Source organism: Globicephala melas, chromosome 10 (genome assembly GCF_963455315.2).
Source record: "Globicephala melas chromosome 10, mGloMel1.2, whole genome shotgun sequence".
NCBI lineage: Eukaryota > Metazoa > Chordata > Mammalia > Artiodactyla > Delphinidae > Globicephala > Globicephala melas.
The window spans coordinates 85,400,684-85,427,337 of record NC_083323.1 but is presented as its reverse complement, the minus strand read 5'-3'; the positions used below and the strand labels follow the sequence as shown (position 1 = coordinate 85,427,337).

Here is a 26,654-nt window from a genome sequence, read left to right as displayed (position 1 = left end):
TAGTTATTATAAAATATTTGCAATATTCCCTGTGTTGTACAATATATCCTTGTAGCTTATTTTATACATAATAATTTGTACCTCTTCATCCCCTGCCCCTATGTTGCCCCTCCCCCCTTCCCTCTTCCCACTGGTAACTAGTTTGTTTTCTACATTTCAGTGTCCTTCTTATTTTCTATCAGCTTGTTCTGTGTTGCATTCCAGGTGCGTTCTAGATCTGTTTCCAATGGAAGAAGTCTCTCATCATTTAAGCTTAATTGCTGTTTAATCTGTTCATTGAATTTTTAATTTTAATGGCTTTTTTCTTTTCTAGACATTCTATTTGGTTACTTTAAATTAATTTCTTTTTCCTACCTTTTAAAAAACCCATGTAAACAACTATGGAACTGCCATGCAGATTACAGATCAAGACATAAAACATGTCTATCACCCTAGAAGATTTCCTTCTGCCTCTTTCCAGACTGTAATTGCTCCCCACCAGAGCTCAGTCTGTTATGGCTTATTTTATCATTGGCATGTTTTGCTTGTTGCTTAGCTTGGTATACATGGAACCATGTATAAAGATATTCTTTTTTTTTTTTTATTTAAACATCTTTATTGGAGTATAATTGCTTTACAATGGTATGTTAGTTTCAGCTTCACAACAAAATGAATCAGTTATATATATATACATATGTTCCCATATCTCTTCCCGCTTGCGTCTCCCTCCCTCCCACCCTCCCTATCCCACCCCTCCAGGCGGTCACAAAGCCCCGAGCTGATCCCCCTGTGCTATGCGGCTGCTTCCCACTAGCTATCTACCTTACGTTTGGTAGTGTATATATGTCCATGCCTCTTTATCGCTTTGTCACCGTTTACCCTTCCCCCTCCCCATAGCCTCAAGTCCATTCTCTAGTAAGTCTGTGTCTTTATTCCTGTTTCACCCCTACGTTTTTCATGACATTCTTTGGTATCTGCCCTCTTTCACTCAATACAATATTGGTGAGCTTTGGCTATGTTGTTTCATATACCAGGAACAGTATTTCCTTGAGTGGATAAGCCACCATTATTTATCCATCTTCCCACTGTTGGGCATTTGGGCTGGTTTTTTTTTGGTTTTTTCACTCTTATGCATTGAGCTGCTCTTAGCATTTCTGTACAGGTCTTTCTGTGGACATCAGCACTCATTTCTCTTGGACAGGTGCCCAGGAGTGGAAATGTTGAGTCCTGGTGAAGGCACAGATTTAGCCTTAGTAGAAACAGCCAGTTTTTGACACTGGTTGTGCCATTTACACTCTCTCCAACAATGTGTGAGAGTCCCGCCTTCACCAACACTTGGTATTGTTAGTCTTTGTGGTTTTAGTCATTTCAGTGGGTAGGTAGCTGTTTGTTTCTTTTTTAATTTTAAATTTGCATTCCTGATGAAGAATGATATTGAGCACGTTTTCACATCCTTTTTGGCAAACATCCATATTTTTACATCTCTTATAGATTGTTTTATTATTTCTCATTCTTGTGCTAATATCCCTATTTGTTGTGTCTCTTGATTCCCATCCTGGTGGTTTTAATTTTGAGTGTGAGTTCACTTAATTTTTTATGTCCTCCCCAGGACAGGTAGGTTGTACCCCAGAAGACTGCTTTTGCATTTGCCCTTTCCAGAACCCCAAGGATATCAATATTCTGGAGCCATTTCTATATATTTCTATATATATTTCTATATATTTCAGCTTGAATATATCATCTCACCATTGTAAAGTTAGAATCATATCAAGTTTTTTAAAAAGGGAAAAGCTTATTTTCTGACTTAAAAAATCCCTATAGTACTATTAAGATGTGGTATATGTAGTGGGTTCTCAATGCTGATATTTCATACCAGAATGTGCTTTTCAAATCATAAAATTCTTTCACCATCATTTAATTTAAAAGATTCACAAAAACTCGATGAGGCCAGCAGGTGGTTGTTATCATGCCATCTTGTTTTCCTTTTTGCAAATGAGGAGATGGAAACTCAGGCTTTCAATGATAAGTCCAAGGCCATACATTCGATATGTGATAGAATCGAAACTAGAATCCAGGTCTTCTAATTCCTGGTCCGGTTTCTTTTTCAATATATTCTATGTAGACTGACATAATTCTTTGTTATTATAGATCATATATAATATATATGATCTATAATAATATATATATAATATAAATAATTTATTCCCAAGAAAAGTTAAATGATTAATTTAATCATTAGTATAGCACATGGCTATGAGTATGAGCCTGGAAATCAGGTTGCCTGAGTTTGCATCTCATTTCCACTAACCCTTTGGCAAATTAGCCAATCTGTACCTCAATTCTAAAATGGGGATAATAATGCTTACCTTATAAAGCTTTTGTCAAGATTAAATGAGAGTATACTTCTAAGGCTCATATCATATCTTCTCAAGATACGTTAGCTATTATTATCCTTTCATCAAATTTTTAATGAGATGGTTTATGCAGTATGCACTCTACTGATATCTGCATTGATTTCACATTGCTCCTTTCTTCTGTGCCCCCGGGAATTTGCTTCTCTTATGTTGTTTGATATGAGATGGTACTAGACACTTCAGCGATTATATGATATTTAAATCATAAATCATTCTGTCATCTCTATGTTTTATTGGCACATGTAGCTAAGCTTTATTAAAATATTATTTAAGCCAAGAATTTCCCATGAAATACTAGGCTTGCTAATTTTTTCCCTACGTTTTTGGCCAAAAGCCTAGATGCCTTGCGTTTCCAATATAATATTTTACTGCATTTAATATATGCTGGAAGTTGTCAGGTGGGAACAAAGAAAAGAAGCTCCTATTTTCAGGTGAAATTGTCTCACCCCCAAACCTGCCTTCTGCCACTTTCTCTTTCCTGTTTGCCAAGGACACAGTGAATTCAGTGTCTGGGCCAAGTGCTTGGCACTTAGAAATGGAAGTGATAGATCACTGGGAGAAATGGGTGCTTCTATCTAAAGTATGCTTGTGATTGTCATATGTGCTGGGGATCCTGAAATGAGAAGGATGGTGCAGTTCTAGGTGAGTGTCACTGCTCATTTTGAATGGGTGGCTGTGAGGAAATGTCTCACAGGCTGTGTGTTATGCAGTCATTGCCACAGGGAAATAAAACTTGGGCTTAAAAAGTCAATATTTGGAAGTTACTTATGGCAGGAGATTTTGTCTTGTTTTCTTATTTTAAAAGAAAATTATATCCTTCTTTGGACTTTGCTTCTCTCTGGAGCAAAGGTAGGGTATGCGAACATGTGAAGAATGCACGAGAGTTTAGTCAACTACCTCACTTGAGTGCTCATGTGATTGAAGAATGGTTCTCCCTCCTTCCAATTTTCCTTTTTCTTCTGAAAATAATCAGTAGCCAGCCCAGTTTCATCGCTCTTTTCCTGGAACTACTGGTTGAGAGTGGGGTTTGTATTCTTGCTTTCAGGTCACTCTCCAGACTGTGTGAAATTCACCTCAGCAGAAGACATGACTTCCAATTGGCTCAGACCTTCTGGCCACAGCTTTTTAGGCCAGAGATTGATTCTTGACCCAAAGTGAAGTGATGCAAATTTGTCCAGTCACACATAAGATCAAAAGATCAGCTGGACAAAGTAGATTCCTTGCTGGGTACTTGGAAACAGACAATCTGAGAAGTGAAGATAGTGAGTTGTGGGCCCAGGGGCTCCAAGATTTCATCTAAGATAGGAATGGTCAGAAAGGCCACACACAAGATGAGGAAGGAGTGGACAGAGGGATGGAAATGGCAGCTCAGAAGGGAAGAGGAAGCTGAGAAGCTTGAGACAGAGAGACAGGATCAGAGAGTGGACGGTCTTTAGAACTGGCCCAGTCCTCACTCTTCCTGACACCCAATAATTCTGCATTTCCTAGATTCCAATGCACAAATCTCCATTCGATACCACCCCCATCTTTCTACTTCCATTCTCTGGTGTTTAAAAGTGCCATCTCTGGGGTTTGCCTGGTGGTGCAGTGGTTGAGAGTCCGCCTGCCGATGCAGGGGACACGGGGTCGTGCCCCGGTCTGGGAAGATCCCACATGCCGCGGAGCGGCTGAGCCCGTGAGCCATGGCCGCTGAGCCTGTGCGTCCGGAGCCTGTGCTCCGCAACGGGAGAGGCCACAACAGTGAGAGGCCCGCGTACCGCAAAAAAACCCCAAAAAAACCAAAAACAAACAAAAAAACAGTGCCATCTCTGGAGTCGGACAGAGATCAATGATTAAATCCATGATTTTGGGGTAATTCATTTAAATCCTAGCCTCTGTTTTCTCATCTGTAAAATAAATACAATAAAGATAGTTATTTCAGAAGATTTTATACTAATTTTAATATACTAGAAAGCTTTGTACTACTCTGGCAAATAACCTCCCTGAATCACACTCTGTTACTCAAAGGTGACACTTAGCAGATACTCAACAAATTATCAATCAAGACGAAGTAACCAAAGTTTATTTTCATGCAAACTTTCTTAGTAGGGAGACAACCATCTTTCAAAAATGTCTGGTTACTAGCTTTCATGACAATTATTATTAGTATTGTTAATTAATTTACTTATTTAAAAAAATTTTTGACTGTACCACATGGCATGCAGGATCTTACTTCCCTGACCAGGGATCGAACTCATGTCCCCTGCAGTGGAAGCCCAGAGTCTTAACCACTGGACCACCAGGGAAGTCCCCATAACAATTATTATCATCCCTTTGTTGAACTAAAAAGAACCTGCCCACCATAACCCAGCAATGTGTTGCTACTGTTATCTTAAAAACTGGTAGAAAAGGTGGGTTGAACTTCCTATCACTGGAAATACATTTTATTAGCACTTCTCAGCCTTCTGGCTAAGACCAAGTGTGGAAATACATTTTATGATGTATCAAGAAGTGAAATTTCTTCCTAAGGTGATTTTTTCTGTCTGGAAGAAACACTAAGAATATTATGATTATAAGCATCTCTTTCTGCCATCCATTCTAAGCACTTGTATTTGACTTATCTATGCATTGTGTTAATGTGTGCTGTAAAAATTCATAGCAACTATGCACTTCCTTAGGGCAGCAAGTTAAGATAGAAGTGACTCTATCTAGGATATGTATGTGGGGGGGGCCATGCATATTGAGAGGTTGGGAGATAGATTGTAACCTGTGAAAGAGGGTTAAGAGTAAACTTCACTGGAGGATTCTGTTTATGCCTACTTTCAAAGGATTCATGAACATTTTGGGTCTCTGAAAGAAAGAGATTAGGAATTTTTTAAATTGCTCTTAACTAGTGTTGGAACAAAGTTCCAACTACTATGAGTCAAAGTGCAAATACTTAGATATGGAAGAGTTGGCCTAAATCCACTTAGCCCTGATAATATTAAAGGTCAACAGTCTCTCACTTAATAAAAACTGATAACGTGTATAAATAGCACATACCGTAGCCCTAAGAGAAAAATGGAAATGAAGCAGCATTGGCCAGTGTTGCTGTTATATGAACAAGTTACTTACGCGAAGGGCAGATTAAGTGATAAAAAAATAATTGTCTGAAAACAAAGCTCTTTGCCATTAAGATGCAGTATACATTTGGAGATGGTCTCTGATGGTTGGTGGCACTAAGATCACAGGCTTTCTTCTTTGAGCCAATTAACTTATTTAGCCAGGTATGGCTCCCTTGATCTTTGTCAATTTAGAAATAGGGCACTGGTGACCACAGTGTGAATGACAAGGGAAATTAGCTATAGTCCCTAGAAAAAGAAATAATTTAAATACCATGTAGTAGATATGTAGAATGACTATATCAGCTTTCATATGTCAGCGATGATGATACCTACGGGAAAAATGTGAAGGTGGCAAGGGGAGTAATCATCACAGGTAATTTGTCTTCCTTCCATATTGTGAAATATCGTTAGTGAAACCTACCCACAATGATCACATTTACACACTATAAACATTTTGGAAATATGACTTCAAACTCAGCAGAATAACGTGCAAATGATTCAACAGGGAATTCACATGTGGGTAAAAAAAGCTTTACATCTTTTTAAAACCCCTTAGATCACATATTGCTGATTAAACCACAAAAGAAAATCACGTTCAGAGCCCTTGTTTATATATTCTCAGCTAAGATTCAGTTCATTTCACTGTTTCCTTTATGACGGAACTAAGGCAGTTCATTCAATGACACCGAGACACTTGTTTTGGCAATCCAGGATAGGTTAATGGCAGCAAAGGTAGGAAGCATGTGGAAATCACCTCCAGCGTGTTATAGCTCCATGTTATGCACAATAAAAAGAAATGAGCGTGGTGACTGAGGTAGATCAGCGATTCCCAAACTTGGCTAATTATGAATCTCATCGAAAGCATTTGCTAGAAATACAGATATAAGCCCTTTCACTGGAGAGTTTGGGCTACGTGAATCTTACTTATGCTTGAGCAAATCTTGTAAATGGTGTATAGTTACTAAAGAAAAAATTAAACAAGTTACAGGATACAGCCTCTTGGCTACTGTTTCTTGTTCTAAAAGGCTAAGATTAGAAGATTGCATTTAACTTTGGATAATGGATTAATAAGGGAATTATTATAGTAGTATAAGTCACAGAACTCCAAAGAATGTAGTACAAAATGTCATGAAAGATATATTGGAAGGCAATCATAAGAACTGATCAATAAACCTTGGGGAACAGTCCAGACATCCAGCTATTTAATTAGAGACGTAACAAAACTTATTGATATAGTTGTTCCACTTGATGGAAACTTCCCTAGAGCCTATACATAAAGCTAATAAAGTGCATGACTGTGGCAAATGTGAAACAAAATTGTCAAAGCACGATCAGGTACTGTCTTGTCCACTTGTGTTAATTTACATCTATTGATCAGTCGTGATTGATCCCCAATGGTATTATAAGTGAAAGAATAATCATCCTTTTTAATTAAGCAAACAAAAAGAGTAATTTATTATATAATACCAAAGCAATATACTTTCACAGTAAACACAACACAGAAAGTGAAGAGTTATAGGCACATGGTGAAATTAATCAGTGGATCAATCAACGATACTTATTAGGGCCTGCTGTGGTCCAGGCACTTGTATCATATGGCAAGGGTACAAAGACAAACGAGACTTGGTCCCAGACCTCAAGTATCAGTTACTTAGGAGGGTCTTCTCTTCTCTAGTCTAGAGCGAAGTTGACTTTTATATTGATTGTGGGGAGTAGCATAAAAGTCGAGGATGCACAATCCTTTAAGAGAAGTATTTTTTCTCTCTCAACAATATCAATAATCTATTTTCACATAAAGATTTATGTATTTACTGCTTTTAACAAATATTAAGGAATTAAAATTGGTAAAATCGATTTGGTTAATTAAGTGTAACATTTGTGAATGTGAAATTTGATTAGGTAAAGGCTGGTCGTCTTCTATATATATATACTTATTTAGTAAAATATTATTTCAGGATGAGTCATTTCTATATTCAATAGATCATACATATAACACAATAAATGATTAAACAATTTAAAAAATTATCCTTGACTTTTCAATTTAGTTTTGTAAACAAACACTCAAGTGACTAAAAGTTATGAGGAAACCAGTGACCACTTGGGTGTAAAAATGGTAAACGTGACTTTCTGTTTAGTGTTATTAGATATGCTTCTACTGACGTTGCCTGGATAGCAGTAGAATTTACAAATATTGTGAGGGATTACGTCAGTGGATAAATCTCAGTTTCTCTGTGAGATTGAGGTATAACTTGGTAACAAGCATCATGTAAATTCAGCCTTACAAAGTATCTGAATGCCAGAAATACTTAGAGGAGATTGGTGGAATGTTTGGAAAATATTTTCAAGATCAAATCAATAGTTACTGATTCTGTTCTGTTTAGCTTTTAGGAAACAATAACAGGATTTTTCTCCCAATGAAGTTTTATATATACAACAAAAGGTGACAATTTGAGCTAAATAACATAGAACATTTTTGTCCATCCTCGTGAAACTTATTTTAGGTAAACATCAGGCAAGCATGAATACACAATACAATAAATTGAACACAGAACTATAGGGACGGAGCATATATTCTCTTTTTTCGTCAATCATAATTCTTCACAATCTTACAATGCCCATGGATCCTCACATGAAAATCAATGATATGTATACAAACAGGTACAGAATTGCAGTAGAAAGCTTTGGCTGCTAGCATGACAGTGAAGGTAACTTTTAATATTTTTTGAATCTATTAATTTACATTTAAGCAAGCATAATACTAATATGTCATACATTTTAATGCACTGTGAACATGCACATTAAAATTAGAATAACATTTTTGATACACTTTTCACATGTACATTAAAATCAGAGCAGGAGCAAATGTATACATGTGTGACACCATTGGGCATAAATGTCTAAAAGAAGTACACTCTTCCACCTAGAAATAGATACTTGTTTTACATATATATGTACACCTACAGATGTCTATGTATGTATGTATGTATGTATACATATATCCTGTGAAAATAAGGCCACGTGCCTATGCTCCCTAATCTTGAATAATGTGGAATTTTAGGGCTTGAGGATCATAATCACATCTAATGATTAAATAAACCATAAAAAGCTGTAGCTGACCTGCCACTGAAAGGTTGAGCCTAATTACTCTTTGAACTTCAGTCTGGAAAGGGCACAATATGCCTGATATCTTAAGAACTCTCCTCTTACTAGACAGGGAAAAATGGAACCTTGGGTATAATTTGTCAAATTTTCAAACTCTTTTCATGATCTTTCTAGTGCAGGTTTTGGCTTTACAGCATTATTATAAATGTGATGACTTCTTGCTGACAGGAAACAATTTAGATGAAAAAAAGAGACTGCTAAAAGAAGCATCAGGATTACTAATGTTAATGAATACGGAAAATATTCTCAGACCCCAGATAATGAATTTGAGTGTTTCACTTTCTAACTGAGTAGAAAAGCTGTCTACCTCTTATTTTCTTCCAATAACATCTGGAGACACCAACAAAAAGGAAAATATATTCTTATAAATCAGAGTACAATAATACTGAACACTCATTATAACTTCTATGCCTGAGAGATATTTACCAGACTTAAACATAGCAGTTGATTTACCACTTAAAGTACATGTTTTAATACAACCTGTTATTCTTAAAGGTGATGTGGCTGAATCTTTAGAAAAAAGCATCAGTAATAAACATATTAAGCAGTAATAGCTTGGAAAGCAAAACAAAACAAAAAACCAGGAAGAATAAATGTCAACATAGAAAACACAATATTCACTGGTAAAGTGATATGGTTACTAACTACAAAATTCCACAACGTAACAAGTAAGCTTCACAAAAGCATATAAAAGTTTAAGATGCCACTTTCCAAAGGCCAAGCTGATGATCCTTTAAGTACGTTATGACAGCATTATTTTAAATACACGTATGGTTTTAAGACATTCCTTCACATGTCTGCGCGAACAAAAGAAGCAAATACTCCATCTTCCTGGGCCAAGAGGCTTTCTGGAGTGTCATATTCTAAAATATTTCCTCGCTTCATCACAATAACTAGGTCTGCCGTCAGAATAGTGTGAACCCGATGCTGTGAGTGAAAAAAGAATAAATGTATTCGTCATAAATTTCAGGACACCAGCCAAAGCAAGGGAACATGCATATTTCCCTGATTATTCAAGGACATTTCTTTATCTTGGGAAGCCAGGAGGTGCAAGAAGCGCAGCCCCTCTTTTTCTTTCTTATTTAAAGTATGATTGATTTACATACTTTTAAACACCAGCCAGTATGGTCTTATATAGGCTGTATTAAATTGGGTGTAGCTAATATAGTAGTTTCATCATTTTCATGGAAACGTGAGTAGGCTAACAAGTGTTTGTTAAGTAATTAAATAAGAAGAGTCATCGTGAACCAGTTGGGTTACAGTTTAATCTACACTAAAATTATCCCTTGAGTAGAGTCAATAATTCCGTGGGCTGACACACAATTTGAAGAACTCTGGAAGGTGGTTCAATTCTAGTAAGACCATGAGGGGAAGTCCATTCTGGCATGCAGTGTTAAAATGAATTATCCAGGACTTTAGGTAGGCATGCTGTCTCTTTGCCTTTAGAGATCACTGCCACTCATTCATTCTCTCTTCCCACATGGTACCATCTGGAGAGAAGCTTTGGTGTTAGTAATTCATCATTATAAAAGCTACCACCTACTGAGCATATATCATACATTAGGTTCTCCACACAAATACTTGTTAATCATCAGAACATTCCTCGAATGTGGGTGTTATCTCTCTCCACTTTATAGGCGAGAACGCTGGGGTTCATAGAGGTAAAGCAAAAGCGTATCACACAGATAATAAGTAGCGGAACCAGCAACCATACCAGACTTATTAACTTCAAAGTGTGAGCTATTTCCACCATTTTGTTGGGAGGATCTGGTACTTAGAGGATTGTTCACCTGTCATTCTTAGCATCATGGTTAAGAATGCAGGCTCTGGGGCTTCCCTGGTGGCGCAGTGGTTGAGAGTCCGCCTGCCGATGCAGGGGACACGGGTTCGTGCCCCGGTCCGGGAAGATCCCACATGCTGCGGAGCGGTTGGGCCCGTGAGCCATGGCCGCTGAGCCTGCGCGTCCGGAGCCTGTGCTCCGCAACGGGAGAAGCCACAACAGCGAGAGGCCCACGTACCGCAAAAAAAAAAAAAAAAAAAAAAGAATGAAGGCTCTGAAGTTAGAATGGACTCATGTTTTGGTTGTGCAACCTCGAGCAACAAACAACTTTTGTATGCTTCACGTTTCACATCAGTGAAATGGTGGTCGTCATAGTACCTGCCTTGGAGAACGGTGGTGAGGATCAAATGAGATAATCCATGTAGAAAAAAATTCAGGACTTTGTCTGATACATATGAGCAAATAATAAATGTCAGCTGCTATAATTTTTTTATCGTTAGGATTTACAAGGGAAAAGTCTTTGCCGTGGACCTTTTCACTACTCTTGCTAAGATAAGTGCTGTCCCACGGAAATATAATGTGAGTCACAAATGTGAGGCACATGTAATTTTAAATCTCTTAGGAGCCACATTTTACAAGCACAAATAAACAGGTGGAATTTATTTTAGTAATGTATTTTACCAATATAGCCCAAATGTTATTTCAACATGTAACCAATATAAAAATTATTAATGAGATCTTTTACTTTCTTTTATTAGTATTAAGTCTTTGAAATCCAGTACGTATTTCACACTTACGACACCTCTCAATAGGACCAGCCACATTTCAAGTGCTCAGAGCCACAGGTGGCCAGGGCCCATCATATTGGACCTGGACTGAACAGGTCAAAACATCAGTATGAAGATGGGACTGCCGAACCTAGACATATCATCTCTCTAGCTGGTACACAGTCTTCCAAAGTGTCTTCTCCTAACAATCCAAAGTCCAGCCTAAAGCCGTCCCCAGAAGCAAAGGCTTATCACTTGCCCTGAGCCATGCAGATGGGGTAGTCTCAATGCTCATGCTTTCAGAAAAGCGAGCAATCCTGGCTGGCACTCACAACTAGAGGGGAAAAGCAACATGAATATGGAATGTGATAAAGATGACTGCTTAGAACATTCACCACTATTTTCAACATCCATAGACAAACCTACATCATTCACTAAATACAGGTAATGAATGGTATATATTTAGGAATTATCACACTTTGAAGGATAATGTTTACCTATCTTTGAGAATGGACCAGAGCCACTTGCATCCCGATACATTTAGAAAAAAAATAAACATAATGAGCTATTTAATAGCTGCTATGCATTCCCTTCAAAAAAATTAGTTCTTCAATAACCATATCATAGATACTAAAAAAAAACCTGGCTTCTAAATCCATAAACAGAATATTATAAACATTGCCTTGATATTCTAAAATAATGTTTACTTTTAAAAATATTGAAACACGTGGCCTATAGAAATAAATATATCAAGTGTTTATTCTATTACTCCAAAGTATTTTTCACTTGACGAAGTACGGTATCAATTGTCATAGCAATGATGAAATTTTCAAAATGCTCCAGAGAAATTAATTTCATCAAGAGCGAAGAATAGATCACCTTCCTTAAAAAAATGCCATGCACTATTTTGGGGTATGAGCGCTGCTTTTTCGAAGCCTGAGAAAGTTATCTTAAAAGTTATTCTACAATTTTCAGCGGCAGTTACCAAAAGTAACAGAACAACTTTTATCAGGGAAGGAAAAATAGTTACTCTTAACAGAGCTGAGGGTTGCTGTACAAGGGGTCTACCACAAATTCGTGGAGTTCTCCTTCCTATAAGCCTGGTAAAAAGAGTTGATCCCACAGTAATCTGTTCTCCTCTACAGCTTTCTGTGTGTCCAGGGGAGAGAACTCTAGGTATCCTGGTGGCCACCTCCACACTGGTGGTCTTGAAAGGAAGAATGGGTAAAAGATAGTCAAGTACACAGAAAAGTAACAGTGAATGTAGGAGAACAGAAATCAGGTAAGAGAACATATTTTTTTGTTGAAAAAATACAAATTATGCTCAAGTATCTTTCAGGTGTTGACTAAACGGGAACACCCAACAATACCATGCTTCATGCAGAGTAAAGAAAACTAGTTCTTTGAGTAAACAAAGGTCTGTTTTTCCCCTTTTAACCTGCCTTTTTCAGGGGAGCAGGAAGGTCTTCCTCCCCATCTCTTCAGTGAGGAAATTCTGGGAAATGTTATAGAAACATTTTTCAAGTTAGCCAATTCTCTCACCCATTAAGTCATTCACACTTTAGTGTGAATGAGTTAATCAAGCGACTCCAGGGCAGAAAGAATCACAGAGTTCACTGGGAAAGTGAGAGAAAGTGGATTTCTTTTTACTTAGGCCCAGTTTACAGAAGGTGGGCCCTGATGGGGAATCATTTCCAGCCACCCTGAAAAAGCTGCACTTCAAAGGGTACCCTTTCTCCCATGCATCATTCACAAAACTGGAAGCGCAAGCAAGCACTCCATACATAACTCCTATGACTCAACTGTTAAACTTAAGTAATTATTAAGTTAAACGATGCATTCTTCAGGACAGGTAAGGAGCATCACGTGTACGGTACTTTAAGGACGCTTACAGAACATCCTCAAGGAAGAGCGAAAGTGTTCCTTAAGATAGAGATAAATCTGGGTCCAGGTTTCCCGACTCTCTCTCTCGTGCACGTGTACATTTGAAAACATTCAAGTGCCTCATTTGTATTGAGCACGGCGGCACCCCGGTTGAACTGATTTGTATAATAATACCCTGTAGTTGGTTCCCTCAACACCTCCCTCCCCTCTAATCTCTGCCTTCGCTGGGCCTTACTGGGGGGAGGTTGCTAAGATAACTACCAGAGAATGGCCTACTTGGCAGAGTAGCTCAGGATGTCTACTTGTTGGTCATCACCAAAGTGGTAAAGAGGCCATTCTTGACAGCGAGCAAGTTGGGAACAGTATCACACTCCACTAATATACCCTCAGATAAGACTAAAACAATGCCTGCATCCAAGATTGAAGAGACACGGTGCTGGAGAGAAAAGAAAAAGGGAAAGAAGAGAAAAGAATCAGCAAGAGGGGAAAATGTCTAAGCAGTTCATTTAAAAAGTAGTTCTGTTAAATGTAAGCCTAAATGTCAATAAGAATCCATCCATCTGCAAAGAGGAAGAGACAAAACCATGGCCTCTTTGAAGTAAGCTATAATGGGCATTACAAAGATTTAAGCATTTTTTTCAATTTGATTATCTTCTCTTGAGGACGAAGGCCCTGGCAAGGCAGAACAGCTGTCTCATTGTCTCTTTGCAAACAGCTAAGTAAATAGGAACATAGAAGTTAAGTGCAAATAGTAGCAGACTAGGGAGTCAAACCAGTGAATTTTGCTTCTGAAACTGATCATCAGACAATTCGATTATTAAAAGAAAGAATAATCCCATATGAACTGCCATCTGTATCTGGTGAAAAAGTACAGGCCACGACCTGCTGGAATCCCGAGACTGAGAATGTTCTTTCATTGTAAACTAGCAGAGGAAGGTAGGGCAGACGGCTTGGAAAAAAACAGTGTAAAGGCTTTCAAACCATAGCTGTTCTTTTTTTGTTGTTGTTTCTTTTTTTTGTACAGATACAGAAATATTAGCAGAGAAATACATGATTCAACATATTTTAATTGCTCAAAAATAAAGAATATTGAATCTTGGAAGAAAAACCAAAGAGCAGTAAATCAACTCTGTCGCCCATACTTACAGCTATTGTAACAACGGTGCGGTCTGCAAAAGCTGTCATTACCACTTTCTGCAAAATGTTTTCCTGCCAAAAAATAAATAGAGTCTGAGTTTTCTCTGGACTACTTTCTCTTGCCATAATATTGATATTGCGTCCCTAAGAACAAGGCTTCAACATGCCCAATCTCTTCCGAGAACTCTCACTGCTAAGTCTTCTGCAGAAGGCCTAACAGGGAGCAGTGCCCAGCAGCAAGCTCTGGCTGGCTTCTGTAGTGTCTTCAAAATGCAAATAAAACTCAGCTTATCAACTAGGAATGACTGATAGATTTATTGCCAGGAAACTGAATGAGGAAAATGAAACCAAATGGGTGTGGAAATGTTCACTTGAGTTATGCCATAAAAAGGATGTATTCAAAACTAATAAAACCCTAAAATAGTGTTAAGTTTTGTGTCAGAAAAGGAAAAAATAAAGTACATGCTAAAAATTTGGATTTTGATCCATAAAAGTACATTCCAGGCAGGAACTATTTTTACTCCCACCACAAACCATTGTTATCATTATATTTTAAAAGATGTCCTGGGTAAGGATTCTACCTCTATCCCAGAAAAAAAGTTCGATTACCTACGTCTTAAAGTGAAGGAGCTATTTCTTCCAATCACATGGTTTATTACCAATTAATTCATTCTTATTCTCCCTCTTTCTCTCTCTCTCATCTTTACTGAGGCAGTACTATCCTTACAATAAGCCACAATATTGTAAGAACTTAGTAATTAATACTAATTTTGATGTAGTTATGTTTACTTAGTGAAATGGCTTCATTAGAAACTACTTCATTGCTTTAAATTATCTTAACTCGGAGAAGGATATATAAACTTTGAATAGGTACTTTAACTGATTAGTCTTACTTAATACAAGTAAATGATGTCAAATTAGCACCTCCATATATATGGCTCTTAATAATCTTGAAGCTGTTTCACCTTTTTGGGTAGTTTTATTCAATCTAAAGTGTACAGTAAGAAAAGAAATAAGATTTTTATTTTTGTCCTTTCTGATACCAAACTTTTAATATCAAGTTAACTTTTATAAGAACAACATTAATTGATAGCAGTTCAATGTGATATTTTCCCCACTCAATCACAGCCTTCCAGACAGATCCTTCTTGGACATATTTGACACTTTTTTTAAATTTAATTTTTCTTTTATATTGGAGTATAGTTGATTTATAATGTTGTGTTAGTTTCAGGTGTACAGCTAAGTGATTCAGTTATACATATACATATATCCATTCTTTTTCAGATTCTTCTCCCATATAGGTTATTACAGAATATTGAATAGAGTTTCCTGTGCTCTACAGTAGGTCCTTGTTGATTATCTATTTTATATACAGTAGTGTGTATATGTTAATCCCAAACTCCTAATTTATCCCTCCCCCTATTTGACACTTTTAAATGATTTCTTTCAAAAGGCAAAGTTTCTGCCTCATTACCATGAATACATTGAGAAGGCCATTATTAATTCTAGCCAACATTAATTATAATGACTCCATCTTCAAATTGCATTAGAAAATGATTGGTTTCGATTATCAATAGATTCTATTAAATAGAGATTTGCATACTTCATCTTAGAACTTCCACGACACAACACTTGAATACTTGAATACAGTACAGTACTCTCATCAACTGAGCCCTGGAATTTTACTGTTTTGAGGATTTATCAAAAAGTGATGGTACTGAAAGGAATAGATATATGTGTATGTATAACTGAGTCACTTTAATGTACACCTGAAACTAACACACACTGTAAATCAACTATTATTCAATTAAAAAGAGGTAGAATGGAGAAAAATAAAGTAAAATAAAATAAAACTAGAAAAAAAGTGATGACAAATTTATATGATGTTGATTGGCAATAGGAGGTCCTTTAAAAGAAGAGTCAAGTCTCCTTTACTGAAATTCTGTTGTGCTGTATCATTGGTTGATCAAGGAGGTGGCTGAGAAGATACTCAAAACAATAGTACTGAGCATTCAGAATCCAATCAGGAAAAATAAATTGTAATTTTCACATGCATTTCTTCATCTCATCAATTTAAAGAAGCTTAGATAATGCACTCACTGTGGCCATGTCGATGGAAGCTGTCGCTTCGTCCATGATGAGAATACTGCTCTTGCGGACAAAGGCCCTGGCAAGGCAGAACAGCTGTCTCTGTCCAACGCTAAAATTCTCCCCACCTTCAGTGACAACTGCATCTAAATCAAAAAAAGAAGCAAGGACTTCATTAAAGAAATGATACGAACATTTTCCTTGGGCAAAGTAGTGGAAAACACATTATGTCCTACAAGAACATGCTGCATATCACTTTGTACTGGTGCAAGGATTTCACATTGGAAAAGCAAAGAGGAACTTTAACTGGGGAAAATTAAGATGATCCTGGGTCACACTGTGTTTGAAAACAGGTGGTAAATTCCCTCCTTATAGTAGGATATAAAATACTGTTAAACATTTTAAAGACTGGAAGACCTTGGAGATTATTTAATTATTTAATAGAATTATCCAAGGCCCAGGGAGATGATGTGGCTTGCCCAAGATCACCTAGTTAACTGGTAGTAGAGCTTGATAAGAAACAGAATATTCTCAACTCCAATACCTGTTCTCCTTCCATTATATCATCCCCCTGGACTTCAAGCTCCTAGTGGGTAAGGACTGGGTTTGTTTTTGTTTATCAATGTATCCCCAGTACTTACCACTTGGCATCTGACATAGTAGCTGAATGAAACTTTATTGCATGGATAAATGAGTTATGTCCTCATTATAGTTTCTTTTTTTTTGGTTTCAACCACATTTTATAAAGTACTACTGTGAGTTTAGCTTAAGTTCTATTTCCAAAATAATCTATATTATTAGGATTCAAACACCTTTTAGTAGGGCTCTGAGAGGAAATTTCTATTGATTATTGCCTCACTGCATCAAATTCTTATAATTTCTCACGCCTGGAGGCTATGCATCTATTCTCCAAATTTTAATGTATATAATAAATAAAAAGGAAGCAGGACATGATGAATGTTCTTCACTAGAGTTGGCATGAACCAGATCATTATCAAACCACTGATGTAATCTTTATTAAGACAATGAGCATAAACGGTATTCAATTACATAGTGTAAATGCAATTCCCTGTTGCTTACACTGTACCATACCCCCAAATACTATGCCCATGATTCAAAACAGGTACATGCAGGTCTCATGTTAGTGAAGAGAACTATAAAGATGTAATTGTCTGCTTTTCCAATTATTAATGGGGGGAGGGCAGAGTCTCTAAATACCAAGGAAAAAAGGTCTGTAAGCATTATCGCAAGTAGACTTTTCAATTTTTCAAGTACATTTGCTGGGCTTTCCAGAGCAGACATCAAAAATTATCATGGGAAAGTTCACCCAGACCTCTGCAATTACTTCCACGGTGACACAGGCAAAGTCAGTAAAACTATCCTTAAAGACACGCTGCCCCAATTTCGTTTGTGGGATGCCTTTTCCTTGGGACTAAATTATCATCATAAAAGGTATTGTTTTTGAGTCTCCTTTCCCAAATAAACTAACAAACAAACATCATTTTATTTTGTGGGTTAATTAAAAAAAAAAAACAAACTAGATGCCAAACAACACAATCAATTTGGCAACTACATATTATGTACTAAAATTAGAATACCAACCAACCACTACCTTTCCAACGCTTTCTTAAATGTGTTCGGGTTTTAAGGAAACAGAAGTCCAAAACTACAGACGTTCGCTTTTATGAATAAAGACTATATCATGAACTCTCTCTTGTTTCATTAATCATGTTGTTCTTTCGTTATTCACATTGCTCTTTTGTTTTTATCATCGGTTATTTGCCAGAAATTATACTACATCTGGGACTGAATTTAACTCAGGGATCGTTTGAGTACATGTTTCATATCTTACACAAGTACCCAAACTGATCCTGCAGCTAGGTAATAGAAAATAATGTCTTCCAAAAAATTATGTTATGTAAGTAAAAGGAATATGCCCTCCTGGCAGCAAAGAAAATGGCTGCTACTGTGGAGAAAATACCTGCTTCTAAATGGTATCAAGTACTCTTTGGACCTAACAGCCTTTTCAGTCCTCTTATCTACCTACTGAGGGTTAGGCATTCATGTAAATCATGTGAGCAGAATGACCACAAGGAAACATTCTAATTAAACTGATCTATATCCATCAATGGTGGAAAGATTAAAGAGATAAATGTATTAATTGGAATATTTTGGCCTGCTCGCCTAGAACAGAAGGTTATAAGGTTTCATCCTCTTGCACCCCCTGCAAAAACACTAGATTTTGAAGTTGTCCTAATGACCTTTAGGAGATTATTTTAAACATAAGGAGATTTAACACTAGAATTATGTGAGTCCAGCAAAAAATGTAGATATGTAGAATTCATTGCATATGTAAAAAATAAATGTATCATTTAGAAAATATACCTAGACCTCCTGGTAGGGATTTGACCATATTCTTCAACTGAGCAATTTCTAGAGCTTCCCAAAGTCTGTCATCCGTGCATTTGCATTCCGGATCTAAATTAAATCTGTAGGAAAAAAAATCAGTTAATTAGTGAATAAATTTTAAAAATGATTTTTAATGTACATTTGCTTACTGCTGTTCTTTCCTTAAAATGTAAATCCTATTTGTTTTGGTTACTGCTGTATGCCCAGGATCTACAACAGTGCTTAGGATAGAACAGGCATTCAATTCATGCTTGATGGGTGAATGAATGACCTGAATGTTATGGGCAATGGTTTTCGATGATATCATTAGTAAGTTTAAATCCATGATAAGATTTGATACAATTCATTAAATTGGATACATCTACTTTCATATTATGTATAATATAACTTGAAGAGTGTCTAGCAAAGTATTCCTACAGAACTGACATTAAATACATAAATCTATATGGGAACGTGCAATGCTATTTCAGATGAGCTATGCTGCACCAACCACAATAACAATATTCATAATAAATATAATCAGAGATATAGATTTACTATAATATTGCTAAATAATCTGATACGCCCAGAACTTTTAATTAAAGTAATTTTACAATTGAATATGGAGCAGTCTTACATACATCTTCTCTTCAAGACAAGGAATATTTAGTAAAAGGTGGCAAATACTTTGCAGTTAAGTAGATAGAGGAGGGGAGCAAGAGAGAACAGAGGGTGGATGGAATGAGAGCCATGATCTGGTGGATGATGACACAGTGGACCTTGGAGTTGGACAAACTTTATTTGGAATGGCAGTGCTACCACTAACTAAGTATATGAACTTGGCCAAGCTACAGCTTCTCTGAGGTTCAAAATCCTCATCTGTAAAATGGGGACAATAATATGAACACTAGAGCAGTGCTCTGAGGATTTGATGAGATGATATATCAATATTTAAAGGACCTAGCAAAGAGTAGTACCTCCATTCTTTTTTTTTTTTTCATGAGAAACCGCAAACCAGGCATGGAGAAGGCTGTAGCAGCTTCTTCAGAGCAATTTCGGCAGAAGGAGAAGTTGTGGGTGATGGGAGGGACTCAAGGTATTAACCAAACTCAATATCTGCTGAGGCCAGACCAGACACACAGAGATAGGCAGGGTGTCTGTAGGGTGGACACCTCAGAAATGTCTGCCAGGAATCACTGTCCCCAAGTACAGAGGAAAAAGTGACGTTTGTAGGGTCGGATAGAAGAGATGAACTTCTGGCGGCACAAAGGATGGGCTTCTATAGGTTGATTTAGCCACTCTAGGTGCCCCAATCCAAACTGTGGGACAGAACATTTGACCTCATCATCTTGGTGACAAACTTTCACACCTACCTGAAAAGCAATTCTGAGTAAAACCCTCCTGTGAGCCGAAGGGTAAGTCCTGAGGCACATGGGTTTCTGATGAATGAATACGTCACCTACCGAATAGAACCGCTGAATAGTATTGGATCCTGCAGAATGATTGAAAGTCTAGAACGCAGTGTGTGCAGCGGCAGTTTTGAAATGTCTATCCCATCAATGACAATCTTTCCTGTTAAAGAAAAATAAAAATGGCGGCATGTAGTCAAATCACGAGTAAAGTAATATCTGTTTACAAATTGGAAGTACTTTCCTAGTTCAGAACTGAAATTCAGAAGAGGAAGCTTTCCATTTAAGTATTAAAAACATCATGATATGTCTCTACGAAAAATATACATTTCGGTGATATCTGCTCTTATGTATTTTCTCCTAAAGGGATTTCCACTTTTTATGCAGTTTATGTGGTTCATACAAACCAAAAGTACTTTTTTCCCTCAGTGGTCCTCTTCCTTCCAATATTCCTTTATCCTATTCTTGGCTTTATCTTCCTTCACAGGACATTCTATATACATTTACTGATCTTTTTTATTGTCTCTCTCCCCCAACTAGAATACAAGATCGTTGAAGATGGGCATTTCTGTCTGTCTTATTCACTTGTTTATTGATTGAACAGTACAGTGCATTACAAGTAAGAAAGTAAATTCTATGACATAGGTATCACATTTTAGTGAATTTTTCCACACTGTACATAGACTTGCACAATCTTGACGTCCTTGCCTTTCCCTGATAGATTTATTTTATCATATCGCTTTGTGCAAAGACAATATTGCTCTATGAGATGAGAATGCCCAGAGAAGAATGGCAACTGGAGTCCCTTTTCCAGCTGGATTTAGACCCAAAAGCAGGCAAGATGTTAGCTTAAACTTTCTTTCAAGAATAATATATTATCTATTAAAATCTCAGTCACCTATAACGGTATTAAAAACAGTCATCATAGTCCTCATGGGGCCTGAAATGATGTTTCTGGACTCATGAGAATATGGCTAATCTAATATGTTTCATCATAACCACAGTTTTTTAATGAAAAGTTTCAATCAATTGTCTTTGGATCATGTAATTGGCTTATAATGCAAATCCCACAGAAAATCCTTAAAGTATCTGTGTCTTATTACCAGCCATGGAAAGAGCAAGCTGCTCACCTAGAGGCAGATACTTACCCTGTCCCTGAATCTAAACCCCAAAGAACCTGCAATGACCACAGTTCAACTTTGTTGTTCATAAACTGACCTCTTTATCTCACAGAGCTGTTGTGTAGATTAAATTAAATAATATAAACTGTCAAAGACGATAAAAATGTGAGGTACTATCACCATTATCACAATCATTACAGATAATAATAGTTAAGTACTTCTCGAGCTGATGGATCTCCTTTCATTCAAGATGGCATATGTGTTGGCCTATCTATAGGCCACTTGACAGACTAAATAATGACATATTTTTTCTAAAGCAAAGATTAGATGACTTCCATGTTCAATATTATTAATAATTTTGTGGATGAATAAATATTTTTGTATATTGTCAACGTGTGCTTGGCACTTTACAGCAATGGTTGCCTCCTAACAAAATGCTCAACATCATTAAACCATGTTTTTAAGAAGATGATGGTAAAAGTCATGCACGAAAATTAAAATGCAGATTACTTATCTTCTTTTTATTCCTTTGATGGAAAGATATATATATATATATATTTAGTTTGCAGGAAGCGAGACAGTCTTTTCCTCTCTTCCTTCCTCTTGAAATGCCACCTCTATCTGTTGCTATTCAAAATGGATGGCCTTGTTTTCATTTTACCAATTGAATAGAATGGTCTAATAATAACATCTAGAGCTGAGTTTAGGGCTAATAATTTTATTTCCCCAATTCTATGTTTTTTCTTTACTCCTAGACTGTTTATCTGGGATACCTGTCTCAAATCATGGGTTTCAGGACCCACAGTACTTATAAATATTTACTTTTTATTTCTGCAGGATTAGGTAAGTCGATGTTGCATTTTTTTTTTAAGGAAGAGCATCACACAGCTAATGAAAAAGTTTAGTTAGTAACTCACCATCAAATATATCAACCATTCTGAAGAAAGCCAGAGATAACGATGACTTTCCACTGCCAGTGCGACCACATATGCCCACCTAAGAAATCAACTGTCACTCAGAGAGAAGAGGACTCAGACAAAAGATAGAAAATAGGCAGAAGTATTTTTACCTTAGGTAAGACACCATGACGAAACTGCAACTCTATGTAAACAGTTACATTAAAATAATCATTTTCTTCTCAGATCTCCCTTAGGAATTATCATTATTAAGCTAAAAACATGGGTTCTTCAACAAATCTTCAATGATTCCACTCTAACTCTTTTGATTTCTATGTGGGTGTGTTGTTTTACCTTTGTGGCTTCATGTTTGCATCTAGTATACTGTTGACCTAGCAAACAAGTGTTCCACTTTATCTTGGAAGTGATGATTTTATAACAAAATGTAAAATGAGTCCATTTTTCTGCACACTTGCTCTTTTTACAATAACTAAAATAAATCATTTTGGGACTAGAGCTAGTACAAACACAAAGGTTCTCAAGGGGATATCTGGAATGGTCATGAGCCAAAAGCTAGAAAATTTGAAAAACATGCCTATTGTTCACATTCTTGATCTTCATGGGAGACGAAGGAATGGCAATACAACTTAGAGAATGTGTATTTTATCTGGATCCACTCTCTCCCTTTTCTCTTTTGTGCAAATGGTCTGACCTATAAAGTGTAGGGAATATAATGGGAGCCCAGTGAGGCTGTGGTTGGCTGGGATGTCTAAAGAGCTCAGGTGGTAATGGAGTGGTTCCATCTGAGGGTTTGTATGAAATAAATCAAATGGCAGTGAATTCCATACCTTTTGCCCAGGTTTGATGTAAGCCTTGACGTGTTTAAGAACAGGCTTCAGATTATTTTCATATCTGACACACAGATCATGAATCTTGATCTCCCCTTCCTGAGGCCAGTGTTCTGGAACTTGAGAAGGATCTGGGGGGTGGAGATGGGGTAAGGGAAGAGAGAAAGAGACAGAGACAGAGACAGAGACAGAGAGGTAGAAAGAAACACACACATACTTATATACATTTATACATACACACATAATTTTTTTCTAAATTGAAAGTAGTACTGAACCAAATTCTGAGTTTTTTAAATTAAAATTTCATTTAGAGTAAAAGCCTCTTGATTAAGAACTTTAAAAATAGCTTTTGTGTGTCTGTTTTGGAGCATTAATGGGCATCATATATCCCAGCATTCCATCACTCAATTCTATTCATAGTGGTTCATCTGTGAATGGATTCATTTGTTCACTCAGTTGGTCATCAAATATTTGAATGCTTCAAATGTGAAAGGTGTTGTGCAGGATGCTGGGAATATGGAGATGGAAGACATGCCTCAAGGTGCTCATTGTGCCCGGGGGACGCATGCAAGTGAGTTAGACCCTACAGGACCGCATGGAGAGTCACGTGATGGAGGCCAATCCGAGGTGTTTTGGGAGCAGAGATGGTGGTAACCCAAGAGTTCCAGGAGGGTTTCAAGTGGAGACGGTGCCTGAGATGAATCTTAAAGGATAAGAGGTAGGGAAAGTTGTTTCAAATATATAGAGGGAGAAGAACAAAGATATAAAGAAAGCATAGCATGTTGGTATGGCCCAAGTAAAAGGTGTATAGGTGGGATGATGAGAAATGAGAGTAGGTGGGTGGGTAAGGGTTGACTAACAAAGGGTCTAGCAGACTGAGCTAAGTTACCTGGAGTTTGTCCTTGAAGACCGCGAGAGCTATTGAAGGATTTAGGCAAAAGAATGCATTTGAAGCATGAGATTTACATTTAAGGAAGATTAGTCTGTCCTCAGTATTGAATTTTCTGCCAGTTTTATTCTAGCAAGGCTAAGAATCTCAGTTAGAATTTAAAATCCAAGTTTCTTGCCATCTAAGTTAATACGGTCTGGAGAAAGAGAATAGAATAGTTCATAATTTAGGTTGGTAATTAATAAAGTCCATATATATCATTCTCTTTAAGTACTACTAAATAATGTCAATTTGGACTCTCGTTGTATCCAAGACTTTTCAGGCCTAAATAATCACATCTTTTTCAGGTTCAGGTGTACCTTTATCAAGCAAAGTCAAGATGAGAGGGGATTCTCTGGCCATTGAAGTGGAAAACAAAAGCAAAAATGACAGTGTGCCTGACACACAACTAATCTTTTTTTAAAAATAACTATTTAAGTGAAATAAAATGATATTCAGAACAATACCAATGGTGCCTTCATAGTTCTCAGACTCCATAGTTAAGAAACTGTTCACTTTCTTCACTGCCCCCATCTGGACCTCCACATCGGCCAAGTTCCTCACAACCCAATTCAAATAATTGGTTATCTGTGTCAGGTGACAAAAACAATGAACACATATAAAATGAAGTCATAATTTTTGTAAGCACTGGATATTAGGGGATAGGATGACTTGGACAGTTCATATAGGTACAATTCATAAATGCTGCAGGATATCAGAGACCAGAGAGGATGTCATGGGATAAAGTTGGCAAATAAAGTGTCTGCTCTTCTTCAAGGGTCCTCAAATGTCACTGTTCTGTGAACTGTCCTGACTTCCCTGCACAGTGGATAGTTGTATCTCTGTTTCCATTTACCTCATTTATAGTCATATTCAAGTCAGTGTCCTTAAATGTGTGGTGAGCAACTCAGGACAAGAATTCCAAACAGCCTTGGGAGAACTCTGACCAGAGGGTTTGAGGACTTTCTAAAAATTGGCTCGCAATATCAGAAATGAATCCATGCCATCCTAAAATGCTGCGTTTGGGCCCAAATCTACTATTATTTGCAGGCTGTCATCTTGTTATGAACTTCTAACTCCTCTCTAACATCCACGAATAAGAGTTGATAATAACCACATACAGAAAGTACCTCCAGCACTGCGCAAAAAGAGACTTTCATCCATACGTACCGTAAGTGCATACAGAAGACCTAAGCCCACCAATCCAGAATTGGAAGACCCACTAATGGATGCAATTGATGCAGTGAGAACAATGCAAGCTCCCAGATAATCCTAAAAAGGAGTGAGAAAAAAATATTAAAAGATTCTCCCCAAGTTCTTAAACCAAAGATCTCAATCAACCCAGGTGATCACTAAGAGAATAAACGCTACTCCTTGTGTATCCTGTTACGTTTCGGAAGAACGTTACAGAAGGTATAACAACTCACACTATTAGGACGGGAAGGGAAACGATGCAAGGCTCTGATTATATTCATGCAGATATGCTTTCAGAGGCGTTAAACACCTGGTCAGAAATTAAGCTGCAATTTCTGGCACGACCAGTATCAGACACAGGGTTTTCTTTCTTTCTTTCTTTTTCTTATCTACTGCGTTGTGTTGCCAGACAAGCAATTATTTTTGAACTTAACTTTCTACCTTAAATTTCATGTGTGCTTATACCAGGGTTGAGATTAGCTCTCTTGTATGCTAAGTCAAGGCCTTTGCAGAAGTTTGCCTCTAGTTAGCTTATTGGGATTTGTATCCGAACTACTGTCAACTATCTGGTCTCAGAGTCTGGGATATTAAATCTATAGATTTCATGGAAATAGGAATAAGTGTAATTTTTCTTCCTAAATTAGAAACATGGCATGTCTTAGGGTATCTGAATTGTCTATGACCCAATGATAAACTCTTCCGAGAAATTTAAAAAATTCATTAAGGCCAGCCTTAAACTCAAAGGAGAGCTAAGGGACATCTGTCCATTTTCTAACACACTCTTTCTTCCCCATTTCCCAGGCACTATTCTTAGGCACTATTCTTAGGCACTATTACGTCTTATCTTCTGAAAAAGAAATCTTTAAAACTTGTCATGCTGATGTGTCACACATGCCAGAAGCAGAGAGAAGTTCAGGCAGGAACACTTTCTAGAATTATCTCAAGTCTCATCTCACTGGTGATAACCATCTCTAGAAAAGATAACCTCTGCTACCTCAAAAAAATAACTAGTAACTAGGTGATAAGATCATAATGACAGTAATAGAGTGTTTAACATGCTGAAGTCAGGAATGCAGTTTCTCAGGGCTTCTCAACCCTGAGAAGCCACTGGTCAACCCTTCTCAACCACTGGCGCAGTGGTTGAGAATCCACCTGCCAAGGCAGGGGACATGGGTTTGAGCCCTGGTCCGGGAAGATCTCACATGCTGCTGAGCAACTAAGCCCATGCGCCACAGCTGCTGAGCCTGCGCTCTAGAGCCCATGAGCCGCAACTACTGAGCCCGTGAGCCACAACTACTGAGCTCGTGTGCCACAGCTACTGAAGTCCGCGTGCCTAGAGCCCGTGCTCTGCAACGGGAGAAGCCACCGCATTGAGAAGCCCGCGCACCGCAACGAAGAGTAGACCCACTCGACGCAAGAGAGCCAGTGTGCAGCAACTAAGACCCAATGCAGCCAAAAATAAATAAATAAAACAAAACTATAAAACTTCATATATATATGCATATAAGAATGCAGTTTCTCAAATCAGCTAGCATGTGCACATCCTTGCCTCTTTTTAAATAGCACCAAAGATCAA

The 26,654-nt window shown here is 37.4% G+C and overlaps 1 protein-coding gene across 10 annotated transcripts in view; it reads right to left on the bottom strand.

The window, feature by feature from the left end:
- Positions 1–6,834: 6,834 nt before the first annotated feature.
- The window catches only part of ABCC9 (ATP binding cassette subfamily C member 9), a 148,627-nt gene continuing 128,807 nt past the window's right edge, over positions 6,835–26,654 (bottom strand). For 5 of the 10 annotated variants that reach the window (XM_030841322.2, XM_060306184.2, XM_070046451.1 and 2 more), the window contains 9 exons: positions 25,055–25,156; positions 24,352–24,472; positions 22,957–23,087; positions 22,130–22,208; positions 20,146–20,254; positions 18,680–18,783; positions 16,307–16,440; positions 14,216–14,278; positions 6,835–9,565 (listed from right to left, as the gene is read on the bottom strand). In XM_030841322.2, the coding sequence (XP_030697182.1) occupies positions 9,428–9,565; positions 14,216–14,278; positions 16,307–16,440; positions 18,680–18,783; positions 20,146–20,254; positions 22,130–22,208; positions 22,957–23,087; positions 24,352–24,472; positions 25,055–25,156 (981 nt within the window). In that variant the 3' untranslated portion in view covers positions 6,835–9,427. Of the gene's footprint in view, positions 9,566–13,345; positions 13,506–14,215; positions 14,279–16,306; positions 16,441–18,679; positions 18,784–20,145; positions 20,255–22,129; positions 22,209–22,955; positions 23,088–23,845; positions 24,042–24,351; positions 24,473–25,054; positions 25,157–26,654 lie in introns of those variants that run through there. The other 5 variants (XM_060306182.1, XM_060306186.1, XM_060306187.1 and 2 more) reach the window with 3 other exon arrangements.